Source organism: Sphaerodactylus townsendi, linkage group LG02, assembly GCF_021028975.2.
Source record: "Sphaerodactylus townsendi isolate TG3544 linkage group LG02, MPM_Stown_v2.3, whole genome shotgun sequence".
Lineage (NCBI taxonomy): Eukaryota > Metazoa > Chordata > Lepidosauria > Squamata > Sphaerodactylidae > Sphaerodactylus > Sphaerodactylus townsendi.
The window spans coordinates 74,676,015-74,698,756 of NC_059426.1; the positions used below are offsets into that span (position 1 = coordinate 74,676,015).

The 22,742-nt window shown below is 41.7% G+C and overlaps 1 protein-coding gene and 1 long non-coding RNA gene across 2 annotated transcripts; both read right to left on the reverse strand.

Moving 5' to 3' along the window:
• Positions 1-2,514: 2,514 nt before the first annotated feature.
• Positions 2,515-5,898, reverse strand: LOC125427174. Its single transcript, XR_007243643.1, has 2 exons — positions 5,473-5,898; positions 2,515-2,736 (listed from the first exon to the last, which is right to left on the reverse strand). It is a non-coding gene; the product is annotated as an uncharacterized LOC125427174 (long non-coding RNA).
• Positions 5,899-8,604: 2,706 nt separating this feature from the next.
• LOC125427276 (veficolin-1-like) lies at positions 8,605-22,509 on the reverse strand. The gene is made up of 8 exons (XM_048486475.1): positions 22,407-22,509; positions 21,029-21,166; positions 19,814-19,876; positions 19,467-19,502; positions 17,727-17,860; positions 14,805-14,934; positions 13,148-13,282; positions 8,605-10,487 (listed from the first exon to the last, which is right to left on the reverse strand). The coding sequence occupies exons 1-8, from the start codon at positions 22,507-22,509 to the stop codon at positions 10,237-10,239; spliced, it is 990 nt and encodes a 329-aa protein (XP_048342432.1). The 3' UTR covers positions 8,605-10,236.
• Positions 22,510-22,742: the final 233 nt, after the last annotated feature.

The following is a 22,742-nucleotide window of genomic DNA, read 5'->3' on the forward strand; positions in this document are numbered from 1 at the left end:
ACAGCATGTAAGGAGAGGGATTAGGCTAGAATTCTCCCTGGCATTTTGTCTGCTACATTTTGTTGATATGAGCTCTGGGAGGGCAGGTTTATAGTCCCAGTGGGGTTTCCATCTGCCTAAAGGGAAAAAAAAGGTCTGTCCCCTTTGTAGAAGCTTAGTGGGATGTTGTTTACCAGATGATTATTTCCAAGGCATGAAAAACTTCAGCTGCCCATTTCTACACATTAAACATGTAGAGGAACAGGACCATTTTCTACTGGCTAGTTGGCAACTGTAGTGAGAACTAGGCCATGGTAATCTGTCCCCTTTTATCCATGATGTTGGATTAGAAGCATACATACTGAGATGCTTGTGTATATAGGAAAGCATTCAGCAGTGTCAAAATCAATCGTTTTTCTGGGTTTAATTGGAGCCATGAGTCACTAGGACTATGTATGATCCACCTTTTTTTTCAGATAATTACAGAGAATCCAGTTGTTGCAATGGTTACAACCTAACTAAAGTTGTTGCCTTCACCACCACCACACTGGATTTAAATATTCTGACTTGGTGCTTGTCTTTAAAAAAATCACTTACAGCTGCTTATCCTCTCAATTTGAAAGCTGCTTTAAATGAAACAAATGTAACTTGCTTCATTGTACCTGTTGCAAATGGAAGGGGTGAACATTTGCTCTCATGTAGGGTTGTGTGTGCATTATGGGTGTGCAACACTATAATTTTTAATCAGGTGGAGAAACATTACTTGAAGAGGGATAAGATTGCAAAATCCATTGAAAGGCCGTAAAGTCTGCTGAAGTCTCAACAGCCAGGCTTACCAGTGGGAGAGGCCCTGGCATTTTTGTTGCTCTTCTGTTAAGAGAAAGGACAGATTGACTATGTAAAACATAAGCTTTTTCCTAGAGGCTGTTAAAAAAATTAAAGCATGGGCTAGCAGCCTCCCTTGTAATGGGGTGGTTATTTCTGAAATTCCCAATGAAAGCTATGTGAGGAGAAAAAGTTCATTCCCTCTCAACCTTTTATTGTGCATTTGGTTCTGTTGGCATAGAAGGCCCTCTCATTGCATATCTAAAAACCAACAGCACATCTGGGTTTTCTCAAGGAAATGTGTTATTCATAATTTACAAAGGCACTAGGATGAAATATATACATACAAGACCTTGCTCATTTTGTTAGTCTTTAAGGTGCTACTGGACTCTTGTTTTTTTCTACTGCTACAGACAGACCAAAGGCTACTCATTGTGAACTCGCTCATTACAGCGAGTTTTGCTGTTTTTCTTTGACTAGTGCTTTTGATTTTGATTTCCAGTGTACTGTCCAAAGTAAAATGCCAGTTTTGTGTATTACGAGTTCTAGAGACAATTCACATGTCTTAAGGAGGAAAATTGTCTGTGAGATTTCCAGATTGTGTAGCCGTGGTCTGGTAGTTTTTGCTCTTAATATTTCGCCTGTATCTATAATACATATCCAGGAGGAGTTTATTTGCAGTTGCATTTGAATGTCTCTGGTTTTTGGTTTTGGTGTTTTTAGTACTGGCAGGCTGATATTGAACTCTACTTGGACACATGCAAATCCACTTCCCCCCTATCCACCACCAACTGTGAGGTGGACAAAACATTGTACCACTACACAATCACTTCAAAGTGTCACAGAGGGAAATGCATCTCACGTGTCTCTGAAGATGCCAGCCATAGACAAAGGGAAAACAATTAGGAACAAAAACTACCAGGCCATGGTCACACAGTCCAGAAAAAACACAACAGCCAGTTGATTGTGGCTGAGACAGCCTTTGTCAATACAGGGGAAATCGTCCTTAGAATGTAAGTGTGGGTGTTTCTGTTCCCCTCCCATTTTTTCTTTGCTGTTGGACTTTGACTCTGAAAGGCAGATCCACAAGTTCAGATGCCTTTTAACCTATTTCCTCAGCCTGGAAGTAGAAGTTACTGAGTGTGCTTAGCTTTGGCCTGCAGCTCCTCCTCCTCCTTTCTGATGGTAATATCTATCAATGCATGATACATTGAGCTTTAAGATATCCTGCCCCAGGTGTCACAAAAATAGGGAATCTTTCAGCTTACTGGCATATCATAGGTTTTGTATTTCTAGATGTTACTAGAAAGAGGGCCTGTTACTTTCAGTGACTCCACAACTGTTTCATTCTCCAACTCAAAACTTTTATTAAAATTGCAGCTTGCGCAACTGTGATATTTAATTACCCTATTTTTGTATTAAGTCCTGACATAGATATCTGTATCTCGTCAGATCTCAGAAACTAGGCAGGATTGGCCCTAGTTAGTATTTGGATGGGTGACCTTCAGGAAACACCATGAGCATGATGCAGAGGCAGGCAATGGCAAACCACCTTGGAATGTCACTTGCCTTGCAAACCATTTTGAGTTGCTGTGACCTGACATCACACACACACAGAAATTGTATTAAATGGTCCAGTTATCCCTCTTCCTTGAATTTTAGTTCAGTTCCTTGTATGTCTGTGTTTTTCTAAATAACAAACCCAGTAGCTATGGCTTTAAACAATTTTTTAATTACAAAAACCTTTAGAGGCAGCTTTCTGTGAAAGAAGACTTCAGGTTTTTCTTATCATCCCTCATATGTCATCTGCGTTCAAAGCTGATCTGTCCTTCATTCACTGGGCCGATGCTTGTAATTCTCCAGATGACACAGAATCCAACTCGATGGGATCAAGAATGTCATAAACATCACACTCATTGCAATGGCTTGTTCCTGTAAACAGTAGAAATAGCCAAATGTAGAATACCATGTTTTGGTTTAAGTTGGTAACCCTTCAGAGTACGTAGTTCTTTATTTTTGCAGAAATAATTCCATATGCAATGTATAACAATATGAAGTAATTCTATGCATGACTTTCCTGCTTATTTTTATATCAACATGCTGTCAATGTAGGATATTCTCTATTATTTGAAATGCCTCACTGGTTCAGAAGGCTTTGCTGCAACAGTCCAGCATCAGACGATCAAATAGTAAAAGGTCTAGTTCCTGTGTGATTGTGGAAAAAGCACAACAAGGGCCATGCACAAGACAAGGGGTTTCTATACACTTGGGAGAATCCAAAAGTATGCAGAAACATACAGATGTAAACTAAATTAAAACAGTTATACTCCCCTTCATAAGCACCCTGCCAGATAATACTTCATATGGCAAGAAATGTTGAGAATGTTAAAGGATGGGGGATTCACCTATTCAAGCTGTAAGAGTTTGTAAAATTGCGGAGTTTCTGGGAGTGAGGGAAGTTCTAAACTGTTCCCCTCCCATCATTCCTCACAGGCTTCATGCTTGCATGGAATATCTATATTACACACACACACACGTATACATATACACACACAGAGACAGAGAGAGCGAATGGAATATATAGAGACAGAGCATATATATATATATAGCAGCTGTCCATTTTAAGTTTTTTTAAAAGAACCCATTTTATACACAACTTGTTTTTAGTCACCACAAACTTGGGATCCCTCTCATAATTAATTGTACACATTCAATCCTGTTAATAGTAATCAAGATATTGTCATGGTTCCTGCCTTTCCCAAGGTCACAGAGTACAGAAAGAGCAGGAGTTTGTGGGCCTGCAGATATATAATACATTCAGAAAGGGAGCACATTTGCCACTGACTTTCAAGTGACTTTGTTCTGAAGGTAGTAGCCTAGGCCTTGCCTGATGCATCCAATAATAAATCACATGAAGTGGTTGTAGCTCACTTATTTCTGTGTCACAGCAGTGGCTATGCATTCTCACTCTCTGATGCAAAGGAAACAGGGCATGAAGTACCTTGTTTTTTTCTGTGTTTTATGGGAGGGGAGGGGGTGGGGTGGGAATTGACCTTAGTCTTGTAGTTATACTTCACTTCTACATAGTTTAATTGATCTTAGATTTATAATGTCTAGAACTTTCTCAAAATGTCTTCAAGGCAAGAGTTGGATGGCTCCTTCTGTGTCAAATGTTCCCAAGTTCATCAATCACAGAAATATTTTATGTGCAATACAAGTTCAAACATCTGCACATGGAATAATTTAAATATATACATTTTCAAGGGGAATATTTGAATACTGCTCAATTTGCATCTTTTATTCTAAAACCACATGAGTTATGGCTGCACCTGGAATGTTTCTCCAAGTACTGCTGTGCCATAGTAAGATGGAAATTGTGGGTAAGTGATGAAGAGTGGCATGTGATGAGAAAGGCAGAAGACATAACTGGACATCAGGAAAGTGGTTAGAATTTACACAAGATACAGAAGCTTTGCCTTTAGCAGCAGAGCCTTTGAATAAGCACTAGTGAGTATTCAAGCAAGAACCTATTCTTCCTCTTAGAGGCAGTTGTATTCCTAGACTGCTCAGTGCTCTGCATTCAGATGCTGGTTGGGTCTACTTTCAGTTTTAAAAACTGAAATTGTATTAAGCAAATTGAGCTGGGTGTTAGAGTTTCTGCTCAGTAGTGGCTACTGTACAATAAGTAGATAGCCCTGATCATTTTAAGCATGCAGCTGCATATCAGACAAAGCTACCAAACTGATTTTTAACATGCTGATTTTAGATTGTTTTCTAAAGAGGAAGGCGCTCAAAATATCTAAGCTCTTCCCCTGTGAGGTAAATTCTATTGCTGAAAATAAGGGGAGCTGCATGCAAGGGCAGGAAATGTTTGACTGTGCGTTTCTTATCTTAAATCCAAGTTTGGACTTTGTTTCAGCTTTAGTATGCCAAAGTGAATTAAGAGACTTGCATTTGTTTCCTGATAGGTGTGTCAGACCTTGAGATCGATGGCTGTATGTCTAATGCTGTTTAACCAAACGGCTGCCAAGATTGAGGAAGTAAAATGCAAGTTTTTTTTCACGGTGGACATTATAGAGTTGGAGAAAAGATATGACCTGTACACAGATCTTATCCCTCCTATGCATTAGTGTTGTGTTTCCATCTGAAATCTCACACCTCTGTAAGCATTTAGATTTTGGGCTCTGCAGGTTCTATAAACAATTAAATCCATTCTCTTAGCTATGGCTGCTAAATTCATACCACTCCTACTGATTTCAGTAAAGCTACTGTGAATGAGATCTAAGCCTACAGCAAGAAAGCATTTGGTCGTGAATCAAGATTCTCTTAAAGAAAAAGAGAGTCCAGGGAGACTGACATCCCTCTTTCTATTTTTATTTTTGCTCTCAAGCCTATTTCAGTCAGTCAGAAAACATGAAGCCCCTGTGATTCTTTTCGACACTCCAAGGCTACATAACATAAGAAAGGGGGCACTCCCTCGTCCTAATCCTTAAATACAGCTGTAGTTTTGTGCCTAGGTGTGGGTCAACATGGGTGATTTAAGTATTCTAAGCCCCTGAAATCAGGATGTGGGATTTTACCCCTGTCCCCATCACTAAATAATTCACTATCCAACAAATATTTGCCCTTGTTCATGTACTTTAATTCCATGTAAAAAACAGTACTTACGGCTGGTGTTATAATCTCCTTTGGTGGGTTACTGCCCATGCTTGCTTTTGGAAACATCTGATTCCTCAGTGCTGCATTCAGGAACCTGAATGTCTTCTGAAAGCCCAGCATGTTCTTTTGTGGGTGATTGTTTTTCTTCCACCCCGAAGCCCCTGGTAAAATGGTGTGACTCTGTGTGCAGGACGTTGCTAACTGGCTGCCAAACAAGGCTGGAAAGCTGCAGATGTCAGGGTCACAAGTCCCGTGTTCAAAAGCAGTTGAAGGTCTGCAAGTTTTTGCTGTGGCACCAGGTGTCAGTGTGATAAACAAGTTCAGTTACTCTGTTCCTGTAAGATAAATATAGGACTGCTTGCCTCTGATGAGCTACCAGTTTGCCTGGATACCTCACAAATATATAGTTTGCTTTTGAATTACTAGATACCTGAGACCTCTGACTGAATGCTCCTAAATCTGTAAAAAGGTATCTGTTCTCTTGTATGAGACTGTTTTCAACGAGCAGGATGGCGAAGAGGAAAAGCATGGAGAGGAAATGGCATGGCTTAAAGGTCAAGTTGGGTCTTTAAAAGGGTGTCCGGTTGCCAGCTCTGGTTGGGAAATATCTGGAGATTTATGAGGAGGTTGGGGGGGGGGGAGAGCCTGGGAAGGGCAAATTTGGGGGAGGGGGAGGGACCTCAGCAGGGTATATACCGTGGTGGCGAACCTATGGCACTCCAGATGTTCATGGACTACAATTCCTATCAGCCCCTGCCAGCATGGCCAATTGGCTGATGGGAATTGTAGTCCATGAAGATCTGGAGTGCCATAGGTTCACCACCACATAGAGTCCATCCTCCAAAGCATCCGTTTTCTCCAGGGGAACTCATCTGTGTGGTCTAGGGATTAATTATAACACTAGAGGTTTACAGACCATACCTTGAGGGTGGCAGCCTTAGAAGGTCTGGAGAATATGCATAATCGTTATTTCAAAAAATACAACCTAAAGTTCCACCAGTTATAAAAGCAAAGCAAAGTTCCTTAAAATGAATACCAAATTAGCTGCACTGATAAGAAGTAAATGAATCAAACATATATGCTTAAACTAGTACATATATACACAAGATGCTCTGTCTTGTACAATCATATAATTTGCAAGATAACAACTTTTCAAATTTGTATTAAGCATCACAAAACTTCTATGTTCTCAAATATGCAGAATGGTTTATCTAACATGTAGCATTATAAATACACAAGTACAAGTTTACTTCAAGTACAGTGCTGGTTGAACAGATGCCCAGTACAAGTCAGTTATAAATGGCGCTAACAAAAAGCACTTACAACTTATGTCTTCCTTTTTATGATGTAAGCAATTAGCAAGTTAGAAACGGTTGCACTTGAGAAGATATTGACAGTTTCTTTCAGCTTAAAGCCACAAGACCTTTAAATCATAACAAACAATTCAAAGAGATTCACAGCCAGTAAAAAGTATAGCAAACAGATCTCCATGGTAATCAGCTGGTGCTGCACTTCTTGTAAACTTCTAATGCTAAGACATTCGGCATATTTGTGAACATAGAAGAAGAAATAGAGTTGGCCACTGTGTGAAACAGGTTGCTGTTTATTATATTATTAGTATATTAACTGGTTGACCACTGTGTGAAACAGGATGCTGGACACTTGCCTGACCTAACAGGACTCTTATTTCTTACGCACAGCCACCAACTGTGTTACAAGTAATTCAAGTGAGAGGTTGGCCAAGGAAATGAGCAAAATTGATCAAGAAAGAGAGCCGAAAGTCACAGCAATTGAATTCATAACCTAGAGAAATCAAAGTCCATGTTGGTGTTCATGCATATAAACACCAAGAACATTTTTCTGGGAGAAAGCCCTACTGAATAACTCCTTCCTTGCCTCTGAGTGATTTGGTCTGCTGACTGCTTTTGCTGGGTGGTTGCTGGCCTTGTGTCAAGTTGCCTCCAACTCATAGTGACCCTATGAATTAATGTCCTCCAAAGTGTCCTATTGCTAACAGCCTTGCTCTGAAGTGGGATTGGGGAATTCCACAACCACAGGGCTGCTTGCACTGAATAAAACCCAAGTCAGCATGGACTGCGGTCATTGCAATTATTTTTTAAAGTGAAAAACACACCATAAATCAACTCTCAAAAGTATGTGTACCAGAGACAAGGAACATACAGGAAAGCTGAAGGTAGAGAGTAATATTATCTGGATCAAAAGTAATAAGGGAGTGTACCCAGAATTAATAACTGAGAAAAAATTAAAAAGAAAGATGCATAGATACATTGGCCCCAGATGTTTATTTGTAAACTTCCTACCCTATCCACTTGCACTGCTATTATGGATCTGTTCCAAGTCAGTTCCTCCTGCACAGTTGTTTTTAAATGCAAATTGTATTTCAGGAGCCCCTGTCATGGACCCTAATTGTCACTCATAACTAGGGATGCCAGGCAAGAGATCTCCCAGAATTACAATTGATCTCCAGACACCAGCAATCAATTCTCCCGGAGGAAGCAGCAGCTTTGGAGGGTGGACTATACATCACATCCAGGCTCTGCTGCCAAACCTCTAGGAATTTCTGAACACATGTTGGCAGCCTTACTTCAAACAAAAATGATGTAATTTAATTTTTTTAACTTATTATTGTCTGTCTTGGAAGGTTGGTTCAAACCAGAAGATGAGAGGTACCACTTTTGGCCACTTACGTATCAGTACTCCATACCTGCTCCTATCCGTTTACTTTCACCCATGATCCCAAAGGAAGGAATAGTGGAGGAGCCATTCTCTTATTAGTCTCACAGAAACCTCTAGGCAAAGAGGAGGCCATTTTTCACTGTTTTTCATTGCTTTTCATTGCATGTTCTGAGTCCTTCCAGGAAAACTCATCTTTCATTTGGTTGCATTCAAAATTTATCCAGTCACATCTTCCCATATAAAAACGTCAGCTTGGGAAGATAAAATGGCTCTTAAAAATACTCCTTGAAGGCACAGTTAGCTTGAGAAAAAGGACCCTCACAATGATGGTTAAAAACTATCTAGCTGACCTACTCCCAATTAGGCCACTGCAGGGTCTCCTGACCTAGTTAGGACTTTCATTATGTAAATTACACAAATAGACCACAGATTAAGAAAGATATTGTTTATTTAAATATTTGTATCCTACTTTTCAACCAAAAAGTTGTTCCTGGGCAGCTAATATATTAAAACCATTAAAAGTACAGTCATAAAATACCTAATTCACAAAAAGCATTTTAAAAATACAGAACATTAAAAATCGGCAATTTAGCAGAAACAATTTAAAACAGCAGACTTCAAATCAAAACTTTATGGAGGGCACAGAGGAGGGGAACCACTAATTGAGCCAACAAATATCTTTACCAACAACACAGACAGCGGATCTGGAGCCATTCAGGTATTGAGAAGGTGAGCATTCCAAAATTATATGCTACTACTGAAAATGGTAAGCTTCTATCTGCTATTCACCTCATCACAGAAACAGGGCCTCAAATGATGATCTTAAGGAATAGCTAGAAACATATAGAACAGGATGGTTCTTCAGGTACTGTAGATTATCTTAAAATTACACAGTGGCCAATTATGCACAAGGTGTTTGCTGCTTGATGGAGGCAAATGTCAGCCATGGTAAGATTTTCTCTAGCCCCACTTTCACTTTTTACTCTCTCCGCAGCAAGCAAATCCACTTATAGCATGATTTTAATTTTGCTTCGCTGCCAGAGCTGGACAGATTTGTCAATGGGCACAGCTTTGCCCTGGACTTCTTCCCTCTGCTTGCAGCCAGTCTTACCCCCCACCAATTCCCTTGCACTGCTTTGCACACTTCCCCCACACAGTCCTTCCTGTTGCAAACTAATTCCTACTTCTTGTCCTGCCATATAATTTCTATTGCCCATGGCCTCCCCGTTCCTGCATATCTTTAGATTAAAAATAACCATATCCATAGATCAGTAAATCAATACTAACACTTTAAAATGTAAAAATAATAAGACTAATTGATCAGTACAAACACCAGATTTGTCCCTGCATTTGATCAACAAACTGGGATGTTTCCAGCCTTGTAGTTTTATACACAAGCAATCAGTGACTCTAAACCACAGCAGGATAAGCCCATCAGTTTACAGCACATTGACGGTTTACAGCACATTGGGAGACAGATGATAGTGAACCTGGGGAGCTTAGCAAGCGGCTGTTCACGTTGTCGTTTTGTAGTTTTGCAGTTTGCACTCCACCCTCACTTCCCACCATAAAAGACAATCTGTCTTTAGGCAAAGTGTGCAGATGCCATATTCAAGACTTTAATAGTTCACCTTTTTTATGTCGATATAATGATCTATCAATGGAATGATAGACTGATATATCGATCTATTGATAAGACTAAAGATGAAAATTAAAGATTATGTTAAAAATTAAAGCACGCCTATGCAACAGAGAAATCTGTGAAACATCCTCCTCCTCATGCAAGCAAAAAGCCAGCTGATGCGTAATGCCTGCCCTGCTGCAAACAGGGCAGTGGTTAATAATGCCGAACATGCCCCAAAACAAAGACTCTCCGGCCAATTCTCTTTGAAGTCACGGGAACCTCTTCATGCATAGTCGGCAGGAAAGGAACCATTGAGGATCATCAAATCTGCAAGTGCCTGCATTCAGAGATTGCTTTGTCAAGCTGAGAGTTCTGATGGAAGTTCATGTGCTAGTAAATCTATGGAGCAGATCCATAGCAGATCCACACAGAGCTTAAAGGGTTAGCTCCAGTTACTGTGGCCTAATTTTCATATCCGCATATTTGTAAGAATAATGGTGCCCTTTTCCAGCAGCCCAGTTGATGCCATTAGCATAAGAAGTGTGTTTGCCCCCGAGGTACAAGCCATTCAGGTTGGAAGAGTGGCAGACACCATACCACCAGCCACCCTTGTAGGACACAGCACAGCTTCCTTGGTCATAGACATCATTATCCTTGTCCAGTGTAGAGAAGTTCAGGCCATTATGTGATGAAAAGGAATCACCTGAGGGGAGGAAAAAGAAGGGTGGGAATATGACAAAGAAAACAATGTATTCCCCCTCTCCCCTGAGATTTTATGGGAACATCAGCCTCCTTTTTCTTAAAGAATATAGCAAAACATGATGTAATGGTTAAGAGCAGGGAACTCTAATCTGAAGAATAGGCTTTGGTTCCCCATTCCTCCACATGAGGAGTAGTCTCCAATCTGTTGAATTGGTTTTGTTTCCCTGCTCCTACACATGAAGTCTGCTGGGTGACCTAGTCACAGTTCTCTTTGAACTCTCTCAGCCCCACCTACCTCACCAGGTGTCTGTTGTGGGGAGAGGAAGGGAAAGAATTTGTAAGTCACTTGGGATGCCTTACAGCATAGGTGTCAAATTCGCGGACCTCCAGATGTTATGGACTATAGTTCCCATCATCCCCTGCCAGCATGATGGTGGCAGGGGATGATGGGAACTACAGTCCATAACATCTGGAGGGCCGCGAGTTTGACACCTGTGCCTTACAGGAAAAAAAGGTGGGGTATAAATCCAAACTTCTCCTTTTCTTCAAATATATTTATGGGCTGATCTCTAACATTTTTTGTGTGAATAATAGGTAGATCCAGACTTTGGGGCAATGAAAGCTAAAAATGAAATTAAGTTTACCTAAAACCAAATCCTAGGAAGAGGAGCCCGAAACTGGGACATCAGATTATGACAGATCATGACATGAGACACAGTCTGCACCAAATTTACACACAGTTTTCAACAGCATTACAATGGGATCATTATTGCAAACTCCTTTTAGTCCTGTGAGTGGGCCAGATAAGAAGGGGAGGCTACACCTGGGCCCTGTCCATCTCAATGGGTTCACTGGCTCCAAGTGACTGGATCATAACTGCAAAAGACTGAATCATGTATTCTGTCTTTGCTCACTGCATCTATAGGTACTGCTTTTCATCTGAACATGTAAAAACCATGTATTTCCCACTCCTTGATCTATGTGTCTATATGTATACACACATATATACATAATATACAGGACTATATGTATATACATAGACAGGTTTCTCCAGCACCTTAACCAGTGGTGGGATTCAGCAGGCTTGCACCACTTCGGCAGAACTGGTTGTTAAAATGGTGCTTGTAAACAACCAGTTGTTAAATTATTTGAATCCCACCACTGACCTTAACAGGTCCTATCATACATCAGCTGAAGTAAATTATTGCTTATGAAATCTCATCCTGCATAATTAGAGAGGAATGTAGCCTGTGGAGCACATTTAGCCCCCCCTCATAGCAGTTCTTCATGAGTGGAAAGGCCTAACAGACTGTCCAGCACTAGAGGGGACTTTCCCAGGTACAGTAGTCCACCTGGGAGAAGAAAGGAGATTGCAGTCCTTTATGGTGCTGTAGGATTATCTGCCTTGTTTGCAGGGGGTGGAGAACTTAACCATATAAGGCAGTGGTGGTGAACCTATGGCACGGGTGCCAGAAGTGGCACTCAGAAGCCTCTCTGTGGGCACGGGCAAACAGAGTCGCCACCCCCACCCCCAATACACACACATCTAGGCTGGCCTGGGCCGCTGGGCTCAATTATTAGCATTAAACCTAGGACCTAGTTTTGGGGAAGCAGTGTAGGTAACCCTGTTAAGCGCTGTTAAACCCCACTGATTTTCATGCGAAGCACTAAAGTGCGATCCTTTACCAGGGAGTAAGCTCGGTTGTTGGCAATGGGGCTTGCTTCTGAGTAAACCCTCCTAGGGTCATGATTCACCTGTTGAAAGAGTCGCATGGTTGCTTCAACGCAAAGCCACCAACTACCACCAAGCTTACTCCTGAGTAACACACGCCTCGGAGCCAACCGTTTTTTCTAAACTAAAACCTCAGTATTCAGGTTAAATTGCCGTGTTGGCACTTTGCAATAAATAAGTAGGTTTTGGGTTGCAATTTGGGCACTCAGTCTCGAAAAGGTTCACTGATATAAGGTGTGGGGTGGAAGTTCCACATGACTCAGCATTCCTCATTTTAGTTGCTCTGATCCAGACCTCCAATAGGACACTTTGTCTATCATTGTCCATCATTGAGCCCATTCTTAAAGTTAATTTTATTGAAATATTTATACTCCACTTTTTCCATAACTCAAGATAGTTTAAAATTCAAAATATAAAAAACATAACAAACCCCCACATCATTCCCTTTCTCCTAAAAGTGCCCATAGCATACACACCTTTAAAATCCATAACAAACAGAGGAGCCTTGCAGCACCTTCTACAAAATTCCCATAATGGCCCCTTCCCTACTTATTTAGGGAGTTTATTCTCTTTTGTAACATTGGTACTCATGGATCACCAATGAAGATGCTTTGCAGCAGGTTCAGAACATAAGAAAGAATTTCTTAACAGAAAAATTATTAACATAAGGAACTCACTATCATACAATATGACCACAACCACAGGTTTTTTTAAAAGAAACACACAAATCCATAGAGAAAAGATCAGTAGCTGTTAGCTGGGATACCTATTTGGAATTTCCATGCTCAGAAGAATTCTAATTATCAGATCAAGACAAGCTTATCACTTACACATCCTGGTTGAGACTTCCAGTGGGGCAGTGACAGTCTTTATAGCCTTATTCCACTTTAAAGCAAATGCTCCCAAATAGAATTATTTGTGCAACTCACCCATGTCACCTCCTATATATGATCCTACTTGTAGTCGGTAGTTTTCCTCCTCACTCAAGATTTGGAAACTGGTATACGCAGCATAAGTGTTAGTGTCATTGAAGTCTCTGGTATCAATTCGTAGCTGCTGTACTCCTGATTGTCAGAAGAATGGAAGATGTGAGAGGAGGAGCACTGTTGGAGAAAATCTTGAATTGAACTATGTTTAGGGCAGTGATAGCAAACCTTTTCGAGACTGAGTGCCCAAATTGCAACCCAAAACCTACTTATTTATCGCAAAGTGCCAACACGGCAATTTAACCCGAATACTGAGGTTTCAGTTTAGAAAAATCAGTTGGCTCCGAGGCGTGTGTTACTCAGGAGTAAGCTTGGTGGTAGTTGGTGGCTTTGCTTTGAAGCAACCGTGCAACTTTTCCAATGAGTGAATCACGACCCTAGGAGGGTTTACTCAGAAGCAAGCCCCATTGCCAGCAACCAAGCTTACTCCCAGGTTTAGTTCTTCGCGTGAAAATCAGTGGGGTTTAACAGCGCTTAACAGGGTTACCTACACTGTTTCCCCAAAACTAGGTCTTAGGTTTAATGCTAATAATCGAGCCAGCAGCCCAGGCCAGCCTAGATGTGTGTGTGTGGGGGGGGGGGTCACTCTGTGCGCGCCCACAGAGAGAGGGCTCTGAGTGCCACCTCTAGCACCCATACCATAGGTTCGCCACCACTGGTTTAGGGTAATGATGACTCAGGGGACTCTTATCTCAGGGGCACATGGATCACACTAGGATTATGGGCTATTTGGGTCCAAAGACATAGTGACAACAAATAAGATGGAACAACTATTTGTTCTCTTCAGTGTTCTTATACTGGATTTTGTACTAGATGTTTGGGGGCTGCATGGAGACAAATCTGTCATGACACTGCTGAAAGAAGCCATTGTTACGAGCACCACTTTTGCTATGTTATAATCTTTTAGTACAATTAGACAAATGGTGCATTTTGTTCTTTATTCCACAGACTCCAGTTCAGCAGAATTTGGTGCACCATCAGCATGTAATTACTGAGATCAGAAGGAGGTTGCTTTTCTAAGAATATTTCTCATGCACTCATTTTTAAAATAGTACAAAACAGCAGTCTGCAGAATAGGGAAAAGGAACTCTTTCTATTCTTTGTACATCATACACCTCATACAATTTAATTCTAGGGTAGGGGGCTGTGTTCCCTTGAGTAACCACAGAAGGCAAATCTACAAACTCTAGAATAACTTCAAAGCTACTAACTAAAATGTGGTTTCATGATATTCCTGAACCTGAAAATGCATTTTAAGCTGTGTCTTCATGGTTCATTATATGAGTGTGTGTGAGGGGAAGACTCCTTTGATATATGAAATCAAGAATCTCTAAGAGTCAATTCTAATCCTATCTACAAAGTAATTTAATAAAATGTGTCCCACTGCAATATTTATCCTGGTCCTGCAACCACCTTTCTTCCATAATTTCACCATTGATCCTTCTGTACCAGCATTCCAAAGTTTCCATAGATTCCTTGGCAAAAAGTGAGATACAGGGAACCATTCTAGAAAGCCACAACTTCCTTAGGAATCCATCATTGCTTTCTCGGTTTCCCTAGGATACACTAACACTGAGAAGAAATGGAAACACTGTTTTACCAGACTTTGTGAGAAGATGGATTTTATCATTGCCCAGCCAGAATTCTGATGCTTGCTTCCCAAATCCTTTCTTGTAGGATTGCCAGTCACGATAGAAATTCACTGATCCATCCTGCCGCCTCTGGAATACCTGAGGGCAGAAGAAAATTATATTTCAGTGCTTCAGTGGAAAGGCAAGTGACTCCTCTATTCTATACCCATGAGTGCATGGCTCTTTCAAGCTGACTTGATAGACAATTCCCCACGGCAGAGGCATAGACACAATGGGGACATCTGGGGACAAATGTCCCGGGCGCCCGCCATTGGGGCGCAGAAAAATTTGGGCTCATTTATAATTTTTTCAGTATTTTTAGTGTTTTCACTTTGTTGGCCAGCAGGGAGTGCAGTTTTTAGGCTAGCGCAGGGGTAGGGAACCTGCGGCTCTCCAGATGTTCAGGAACTACAATTCCCATCAGCCTCTATCAGCATGGCCAATTGGCCATGCTGGTAGGGGCTGATGGGAATTGTAGTTCCTGAACATCTGGAGAGCTGCAGGTTCCCTACCCCTGGGCTAGCGGCACCAGAATTTCAGGCTATCGTCAGGTGACACTCCTGATGATACCAGCCAAGTTTGGTGAGGTTTGGTCCAGGGGGTCCAATGTTATGGACCTCCAAAGGGGGTGCCCCTATCCTCCATTGTTTCCATTGGGAGCTAATAGTAGATGGGGCTACCCTTTTGAGGATCCATAACTTTACTTTTAATGTTTTTAGTGTTGAAATGTTTAGACTCTATTTGGGTGGAAGGGGGTTACAGCCTAATTATTCAATTTAAAAAAAAGAAAGCTTACTTCCCTCCCCACCTCCACAGACAGCTTCCCCTAACTTTGCAAACAGACTCTCCTTTCTCAGATCCCCCCCAACATACATACAAACAAGCTCTCTTAATTTTGAAAACGGGTTTTGCTTTCTCATATCCCCCCCCTAAAGAACTTCCCAAACTTTGCACAAGGCTCTCCCTTCTCAGATTTCCTCCTCTCCACACACACACATTCACACACACAATACACACAGGCTTCCCTAGGTTTGCAAATGGGCTCTCCTTTCTCAGATTCCCTCCTCTTCCCTGCCCCACACAGACAAATGGACTCTTTGCAAATGGACTCTTCTGGCTCAGCTGCAGCTTGACAAGAGTTTGTCCCATATTCCCAGGCAGGAAGTTCTTCAAAGTTCACCACAGGGACCTAGTCCTGGTAGGGAGAAGCACACCTGGTGGTGAGGAGGGGAATATGTCTTCCTCCTGCACTTTCCCCCATAAACAGGACTGAAATGATACTGATACATTCTGCCTCATATAGGAATTCCTGAAAATGCCCAGTTATCACTTGTTCAATCACATTGCTCAGCAATGATACATTTGAGTACATTTGAGTATTCAACTCTGCTGGGTTCAGAGTAGGGCTTTTTTTAGGAGTGCGTGCACCTCTGGCCACTTCATAGTAGGAGCTCCACCCCCTCTCGCAGTGAGACATTTACTGTCTCCCAGACGCAGGCTGCCAGCCTCCCATAGCAGAATTAAGTGTCCAGGAAGGGTTGTACAAATAGGTGGGAGGTCTCAAATTCAGCCCTGTCCAGGATCAGTGCTGACAGTCACAGCCACTGTTCAACCAGTGATGAGTGGCACCTGTCTGTGGATGACTCAGTGGGTTGAGGAGTTGCCCCTGTCCCTGATGAAAGCAGCCAGAAAAGCAGTCAGCATGGAAACAACTTGTTGACAACCCTTTTGTACCTGCTTTTGAGCTGCATCTTATAACTTTGTATGTTTGACTTTGGATGGGATCTGGTCCTTGTTCTCTTTGCCACCATCATTGTTACAAAGTCAGCTTCAAAGTGAAAGCTAGTTCATGCCTTGTTGGATTCATCCCATGTCTTTCTTTGCTGCTGTTCTAGCCATCTCCCTTGTCTGTTCATCCACATCTCCTCAGTAAACCACGGGACTGCCTTGGCACTTAAACCTCTAGTAGCAATCATGCCATTTCTTTATTTCAGATTTTAGCCAAAGCATCAGCAGCACCAACCTTATCATCAGGAAAAACCCCTAATACTATTTGAAAGTGGCAACCAGCTTGGGGTTTGGTCTCCACCAGTTCAAACCCTATTGCTGTCCAGTGTGAGAGGGGGTTGAGGTCCCCCTGGCATATCATTGAGTATGCAGGCCAGGAAAAGCTAGGAGCACCAGAAATGCTCACCTGAACTTGGAGTGAGGGTATGCTTTCCCAGTAGAAAGGGTAACATTCACTAAAGCAATCAGCTGTCAGTTAATACACCCAATTTAAACCAGCTTGTGTTGTGTTTTTTCTTCATTTCAGGGATAAGGGGGGAATTGTAGTTTATTGAAGTTGTTAAGAACTCCCTTTTATGGATACATATGCCTTTCTCACAGAGCTACATTTCCAAGAGTCTCTTAGGGTAAGAGTATAATGTAAATATATCCTTGTTTTTCATAGAGGCCAGCTGCTGAAAAGAGGCAGGCAGCCTGATCTATCTTGCCCTAAGAAAACAGTACTCTGGACTGAATAGCCCAGGCTAGCCCGATCTCATCAGGTCTCAGAAGCAAAACAGAGTCAACCTTAGCAAGTATTTGGATGGGAGACCTCTAAGGAACACCTGAGCCTTAATCTGGAGGCAAGCAAAGGCAAACCACCTCTGAATGTCTCTTGCCTTGAAAACTCCACCAGGGGTGGCCATAAGTCTGGTGTGACTTGATGGCAAAAGAGAGAGAACAGTATTGGCACAAACCTGACATCAAAGAACAAGAGAACAGCAGGGCAAAAAGAGGCTTCCATGTCCTGTGGAGCCTCTAAAGTCCTGGTCTGAAAAAGCATCCAGCCTAGAAAGCTTGTGCCCCAGTGAAATTGATCTTTTCCTCAAAGAGATCTAACTCACCAGCCATCCTCCTCCATCAGTCTCCATGTCACAGAAGACAGTAATTGCTTTCCCTGGCACTGGATAGACAGTGTACCAGCCATTCAATGTCTCTCCAAGTTCTAAAAGCTCTTTGCAGTTTCCGGCTCTGGTCTCTAGAAGAAATTTTAGAAAGGACAATCTAGACCAGTTCACACTATCTTGCGTCTGGAAATGTTACATGAGTGAAACAGCTGTTGTGTTAACTGGTCTTGAGTCAGTTTAAAGAACGTGTAGAATAGGTGGAGCTAGATTTGAATCCAGTAACACCTTACAAATCAACATTTTCAGGGTATAAGCTTTTGAGAGTCAAAACACCCTATGTGAGATGAATGTGTGTGTAAAAGTAGTAACTCTCTGAAGAAAGGAGATAAGGTTTGTCTGAGGAACTTATCCTGGTTCTTAGTAATCACAGCCATCCTTTCTAAATGCTCAAGGATTGACTGATGATTTGTTCTAACACCCTTTCAGGTTTAGACATCAGGTTGATCTTTCTTTCCCCCCTTCTTGAAGTTGAGGACAATATTTGCCTGCCTCCATTCTTTTGGCACCTCATTTGTTTTCCAGGATTTCTCAAAAATAATGAGCAGAGGCTCAGAAATTACATCAGCAAGGTCTCTTTGGTGTAATTCATCTGGCAGCAGGGAATTAATTTCATTAAAAGAAACTAGGTATTTATATACCACCCCTATGCCTACCCTCTCTCAGCCTCACCTACTTCACAAGGTGTCTGTCATGGGAGGGTGGGCAATTGTAGGTCACTTTGAGACTTACAGTAGAGAAAAGCAGAATACAAAATCCACCTCTTCTTTTTCTAAGCTGCAACTCCTTTCCTTTATCTTAGGTTCTCTTTTTGCCAGATTTGAACACCATTTCCCTTGCAAAAGAAGACTGAGGCAAACTAGGAATTGAGCAGTTTTGCCCTCTCTTCACCACCTGTTAAAATTTAACTTTCCTGTCTCCAAAATGCCCCAGAATTGTTTGTAACATGCAAAGGGATTTCATGGTAGAGAAACTGATGTGGAGGTATGATCTCAGAAAGTCTGAAAAGTACTATATTAGACTACCATAATAAGATTGTTATGATGTACCCCAGAGTTCCTCCACTTGTAACTAGGGAGTTACACATGGCTTGTAATAGTCCAAGTGTAATTTTGACATGGTTAACTTTTACTCATTTTGACCACCCATGTCTACAAAGGGCATTAAACTTGCAAGTCAGTCAAATTGTTATTACCAAAGGCCATATCAAACATTACTTGGTCACATCTACATTACCAAGTCTTTCAGATTCATTTTTATGCAGACACAGCTACTCCCAAAGAAGCTTGGGAATTTTAATTTAGTGACAATGTTGAAAATGATCTATTCAAAAATCTTAATGCCCCATACCTCAGTGTACAGTTACAAAGGATAACTGAAAGGATGGAAAGATGGAATTCCTTTAAAATTAGTGTTATTGATGTGTTCTGTAAAACTTGAACCAAGGAACCTTCAAGCTGCTATCAGAAGTCCTAGTTCTATGTCTATACTTTATACGCAACTGCTGCTGGTGCAGTGAATGCTTGGAAACAGAGCACCCAATTGATGTGTGTGTGTGAATGGCCACCTTATAGAAGTTGTTTGCAGTTATCTTCCATTAGCGTTGAGAGAATTATCAGGGTGACAAAAGCTCACCAGTCAACCTGTGTTAACTAGCAGTGAGACAGTGAATAGACATACCTTGCTGCTGGCAGCTGGCACAACTGATTGCATCTCCTGTAGGAAGAGAAACACAACCTCTTGTGATGGGAACAACACATGGTTCCAAAAGCATATGAACAATTAAAGCAAGAGCTGTTGCAAAGGCTCCATTTGACATCTCCTTATATGGCAAAAATTTTGACAGCGGCCAGAATTTGGATCTGGGTTTGGTGTCACCATGAATTGATTGTGACTCAGCCCCATGTTCTTCTTCTTGAAGAGACCTCAAACAACATAAGGCAGCAAGTAGTGGGAGGTCAGTGGCATTATTTGTCAATTTGCACCCCTCCCCCTATTCACCCTCAATGGATTTGTAGCCACATTACCCTTGTCTCCTTTCTCTCCCTTAGGTCCAGCTTTCCCAGTTACTCCAGCAGATCCTTTCTCACCTGAAGAAAAGAGATCAGTGATGGATTAGAGAACATGGCAGAAGCAGCTATTCCAAGTTATGCAATGGGTTGTCTGAAGACAGGGATAATCAGATGGTGGAACAAAGGAGCATGTTACAAGGGTGGGAAGGGACGGTTCAGATGTTTAAAATCATCTTAGGATTGTAAGAAGTAGACTGCATGGCAAAGAGGTGATAAAGGATTCTCACTCTTAGCCTATGGCTGTGCCAACATTGCCTGAACCACAGGGGATGAAAAACCTGATGTGAAAAGGAACAAGCTAATTGGCAGTCTCAGGGGTCTTATCCTTACAGATATTATGGAACAGCATGGGCTTTAGCTGTGTGGAAGTCCACACCCATAAAATGAGTCAGCATGGTGTAGTGGTTAAGAGAGGTGGACTCTAATCTGGAGAACCAGGTTTGATTCCCCACTCCTTCACATGAGTGGCGGACTCTTGCCTGGTGAACCAGATTTGTTTTCCCGCTCCTGCATTCCTGCTGGGTGACCTTGGGCTAGTCACAGTTCTCTCAGAACTCTCTCAGCCCCACACACCTCACAAGGTATCTGTTATGGGGAGAGGAAGGGATGGTGAAATGGCATTGATGTGGGTAGGGCCTTAAAATGCATACCTTTACACCATGCACAAAGTTTCTTTGACTATTATATTTTTAAGAGTTCATCAAACCAGATTTAAGAAATATATCAGCCAAAGCAGAGCAGAAAATTGAAAGTAGGCAATTAGGGCACAATGTTGAGTGGATGCTGCATGAAATCCTACGCCAGACTGGATATCAAAGTGGAAAAAATTGTAAATTGTAAATTGTCTTGGACAATGTACTCTTGTAAATTGTCAATGTACTCCTGTAAATTGTCCTTGGACAATGTACTCTTCCAGGATGTGAATGCTCCATCCACCTCTGATTGAACATTTTTAGGGCAGAAAATCTCTTTCCATTATTCTACTCTGCTGCTTCACTGCTTTCAGTTCCCTGCCTCTCTCTTCCCCCTCCCCGCCCCCCAATTTATGGGATGTGTAAATACAGAACACAGCTTCTTGTGTCAATGTTGATCTTTCCCCCACACTCTTACTCAGAGCAAATAATCTTCCTAACCTGCTCAGCACCAGATCTGAAATGGACATCTCCTTACCTGGGGGGCCCTGAGGGCCTGCATCACCCTTAGCTCCAGGCAATCCATTGGTTCCTGGCACTCCTGGCATTCCTGGTATGCCTGGCTGGCCCTGGAGGAAGACTTTGTCTGCTCCACACTGGGATAAGCCTTTTAGCTCTGAGATAGGTAAAACATTATGAATGAGAGAGTATATGAAGTGGTGTATGTAAGACAGTTTTCCTTTGGAACTAGTAACCTTATGATAAACAAGGATGTTTTTGAGATGCTTAGGATCTGGGCAGGGGTGGATTGTGCAATAGATAGTGCTGGTTTTGCATGTGGTAGGTCAAGTTCATGTCCCCTTGCACCATCTCTCAGTTTGACATACCTCAAAGAATCGTGGCAAGTTAACAGCCTTCCCTGAGCATTTAGAACAGAATGAGAGAAATTAAGTAATGATCAATGCAGTTAGCAGAACAGAGTTGCTATCATCCCAGAGAACTCCTTCCTTGGCACATATCTCCTTAATTATTTTTGTATCAATTCAAAAGTTTTAACCAATACCACACATTATGCAGTTAAATCTGACATTGTTGCTGTAAATATACTTGATAAGAGAAATGAAGCAAATCCTGGCTATGATGATTTTTTGCAAATATTTATGTCTCCATTTTACATGTATACTTAAAAACCATCTCAGGTACACTCTCTCTCTCTCTCTCTCTCTCTCTCTCTCTCACACACACACACACACACACACACACACACACACACACACCCATAATGTACATTCAACACAACTTTTGAATCTATCTGAATAACGGAAACTTAAGCTTGTGTGTCACATAGTTGATGAGGATATATGTGTGTTTTTGAGGCACAGGAACTTCTCAAGGCTCCAAAAATAGATTTTTGTAGATTTTAATAAAACTGCTTAGATGTTTATCTTTATCATTCCAGGCTCGGGTTTGAAAGGAGAAACTTGACAGTTTGGAGTTTAAACAGAGGAATGACAGGATACCTATGATGAAGATGGAGGTGAGAAGAAAAGAAAATGTGAATTTTCTTTTTGAGGAATGCCAGCACTTTCAACACCTCCAGATTCTCATCTATCTCACCACTTGTCCTGCTACCAAATGGTCAGGATTCAATCTATCCCCTCAAGCCATTAACAGAATAAAAAGTGAGGGCCTTGCCACGATCCAAAAAAGGGCTCCTATGTCACTAACAGTTGCAAAAAAACATTTTGGTAAGCCTAGATTTTCTTAGCACATTTCTTCAACAATTGCAGAAGTCATTTCTGTCAAAAGTCCCCCTTCTGTAGGACTGCACAAAGCATAGCAATGCTAATCTTGCACGGTGCAGTTACCTGGCAAACACAAAGTTCACTTGGCATTCCTCTCACATTCATACTCACGTGCACAGCAGGAGTCTTCTGTCTCCTGCCCATAGCTTCCCATCTGCTTAGACACAACTATCAGGAATGCCAGAGTCACTGGAAAGTTAATCCAGGTGTTCATCTTGTCTTGCCGAATGCACTTGGCTACCCTTGGAATGTTTTCCCAAGCCTTTGCCCTTATATGCTTCTTGCCTTGCAACTTTACAGGAATGAGGAAATTCTGAAATTCCCCATTGAATGGACTATGCAAAACACCTTGTTATGCAATGTCTTCTTTCACAAGAGTAAGCATATCTCATAATGTTCAGGGATAAAGCAAGCTTTTAGGACAATGTTTGAAATCCCTGAATTGGG

What these genes read in the sequence shown, in the direction of transcription:
- LOC125427276 (XM_048486475.1), bottom strand. Translation starts at nt 22,509, where the DNA reads ATGAACACCTGGATTAACTTTCCAGTGACTCTGGCATTCCTGATAGTT. An exon ending in TGCCAGCTGCCAGCAGCAAG is followed by an intron (nt 17,861 to 19,466) that starts GTATGTCTATTC and finishes AATTTCTTCTAG; the next exon opens with AGACCAGAGCCGGAAACTGC. An exon ending in CCATCTTCTCACAAAGTCTG is followed by an intron (nt 13,283 to 14,804) that starts GTAAAACAGTGT and finishes TCTGACAATCAG; the next exon opens with GAGTACAGCAGCTACGAATT.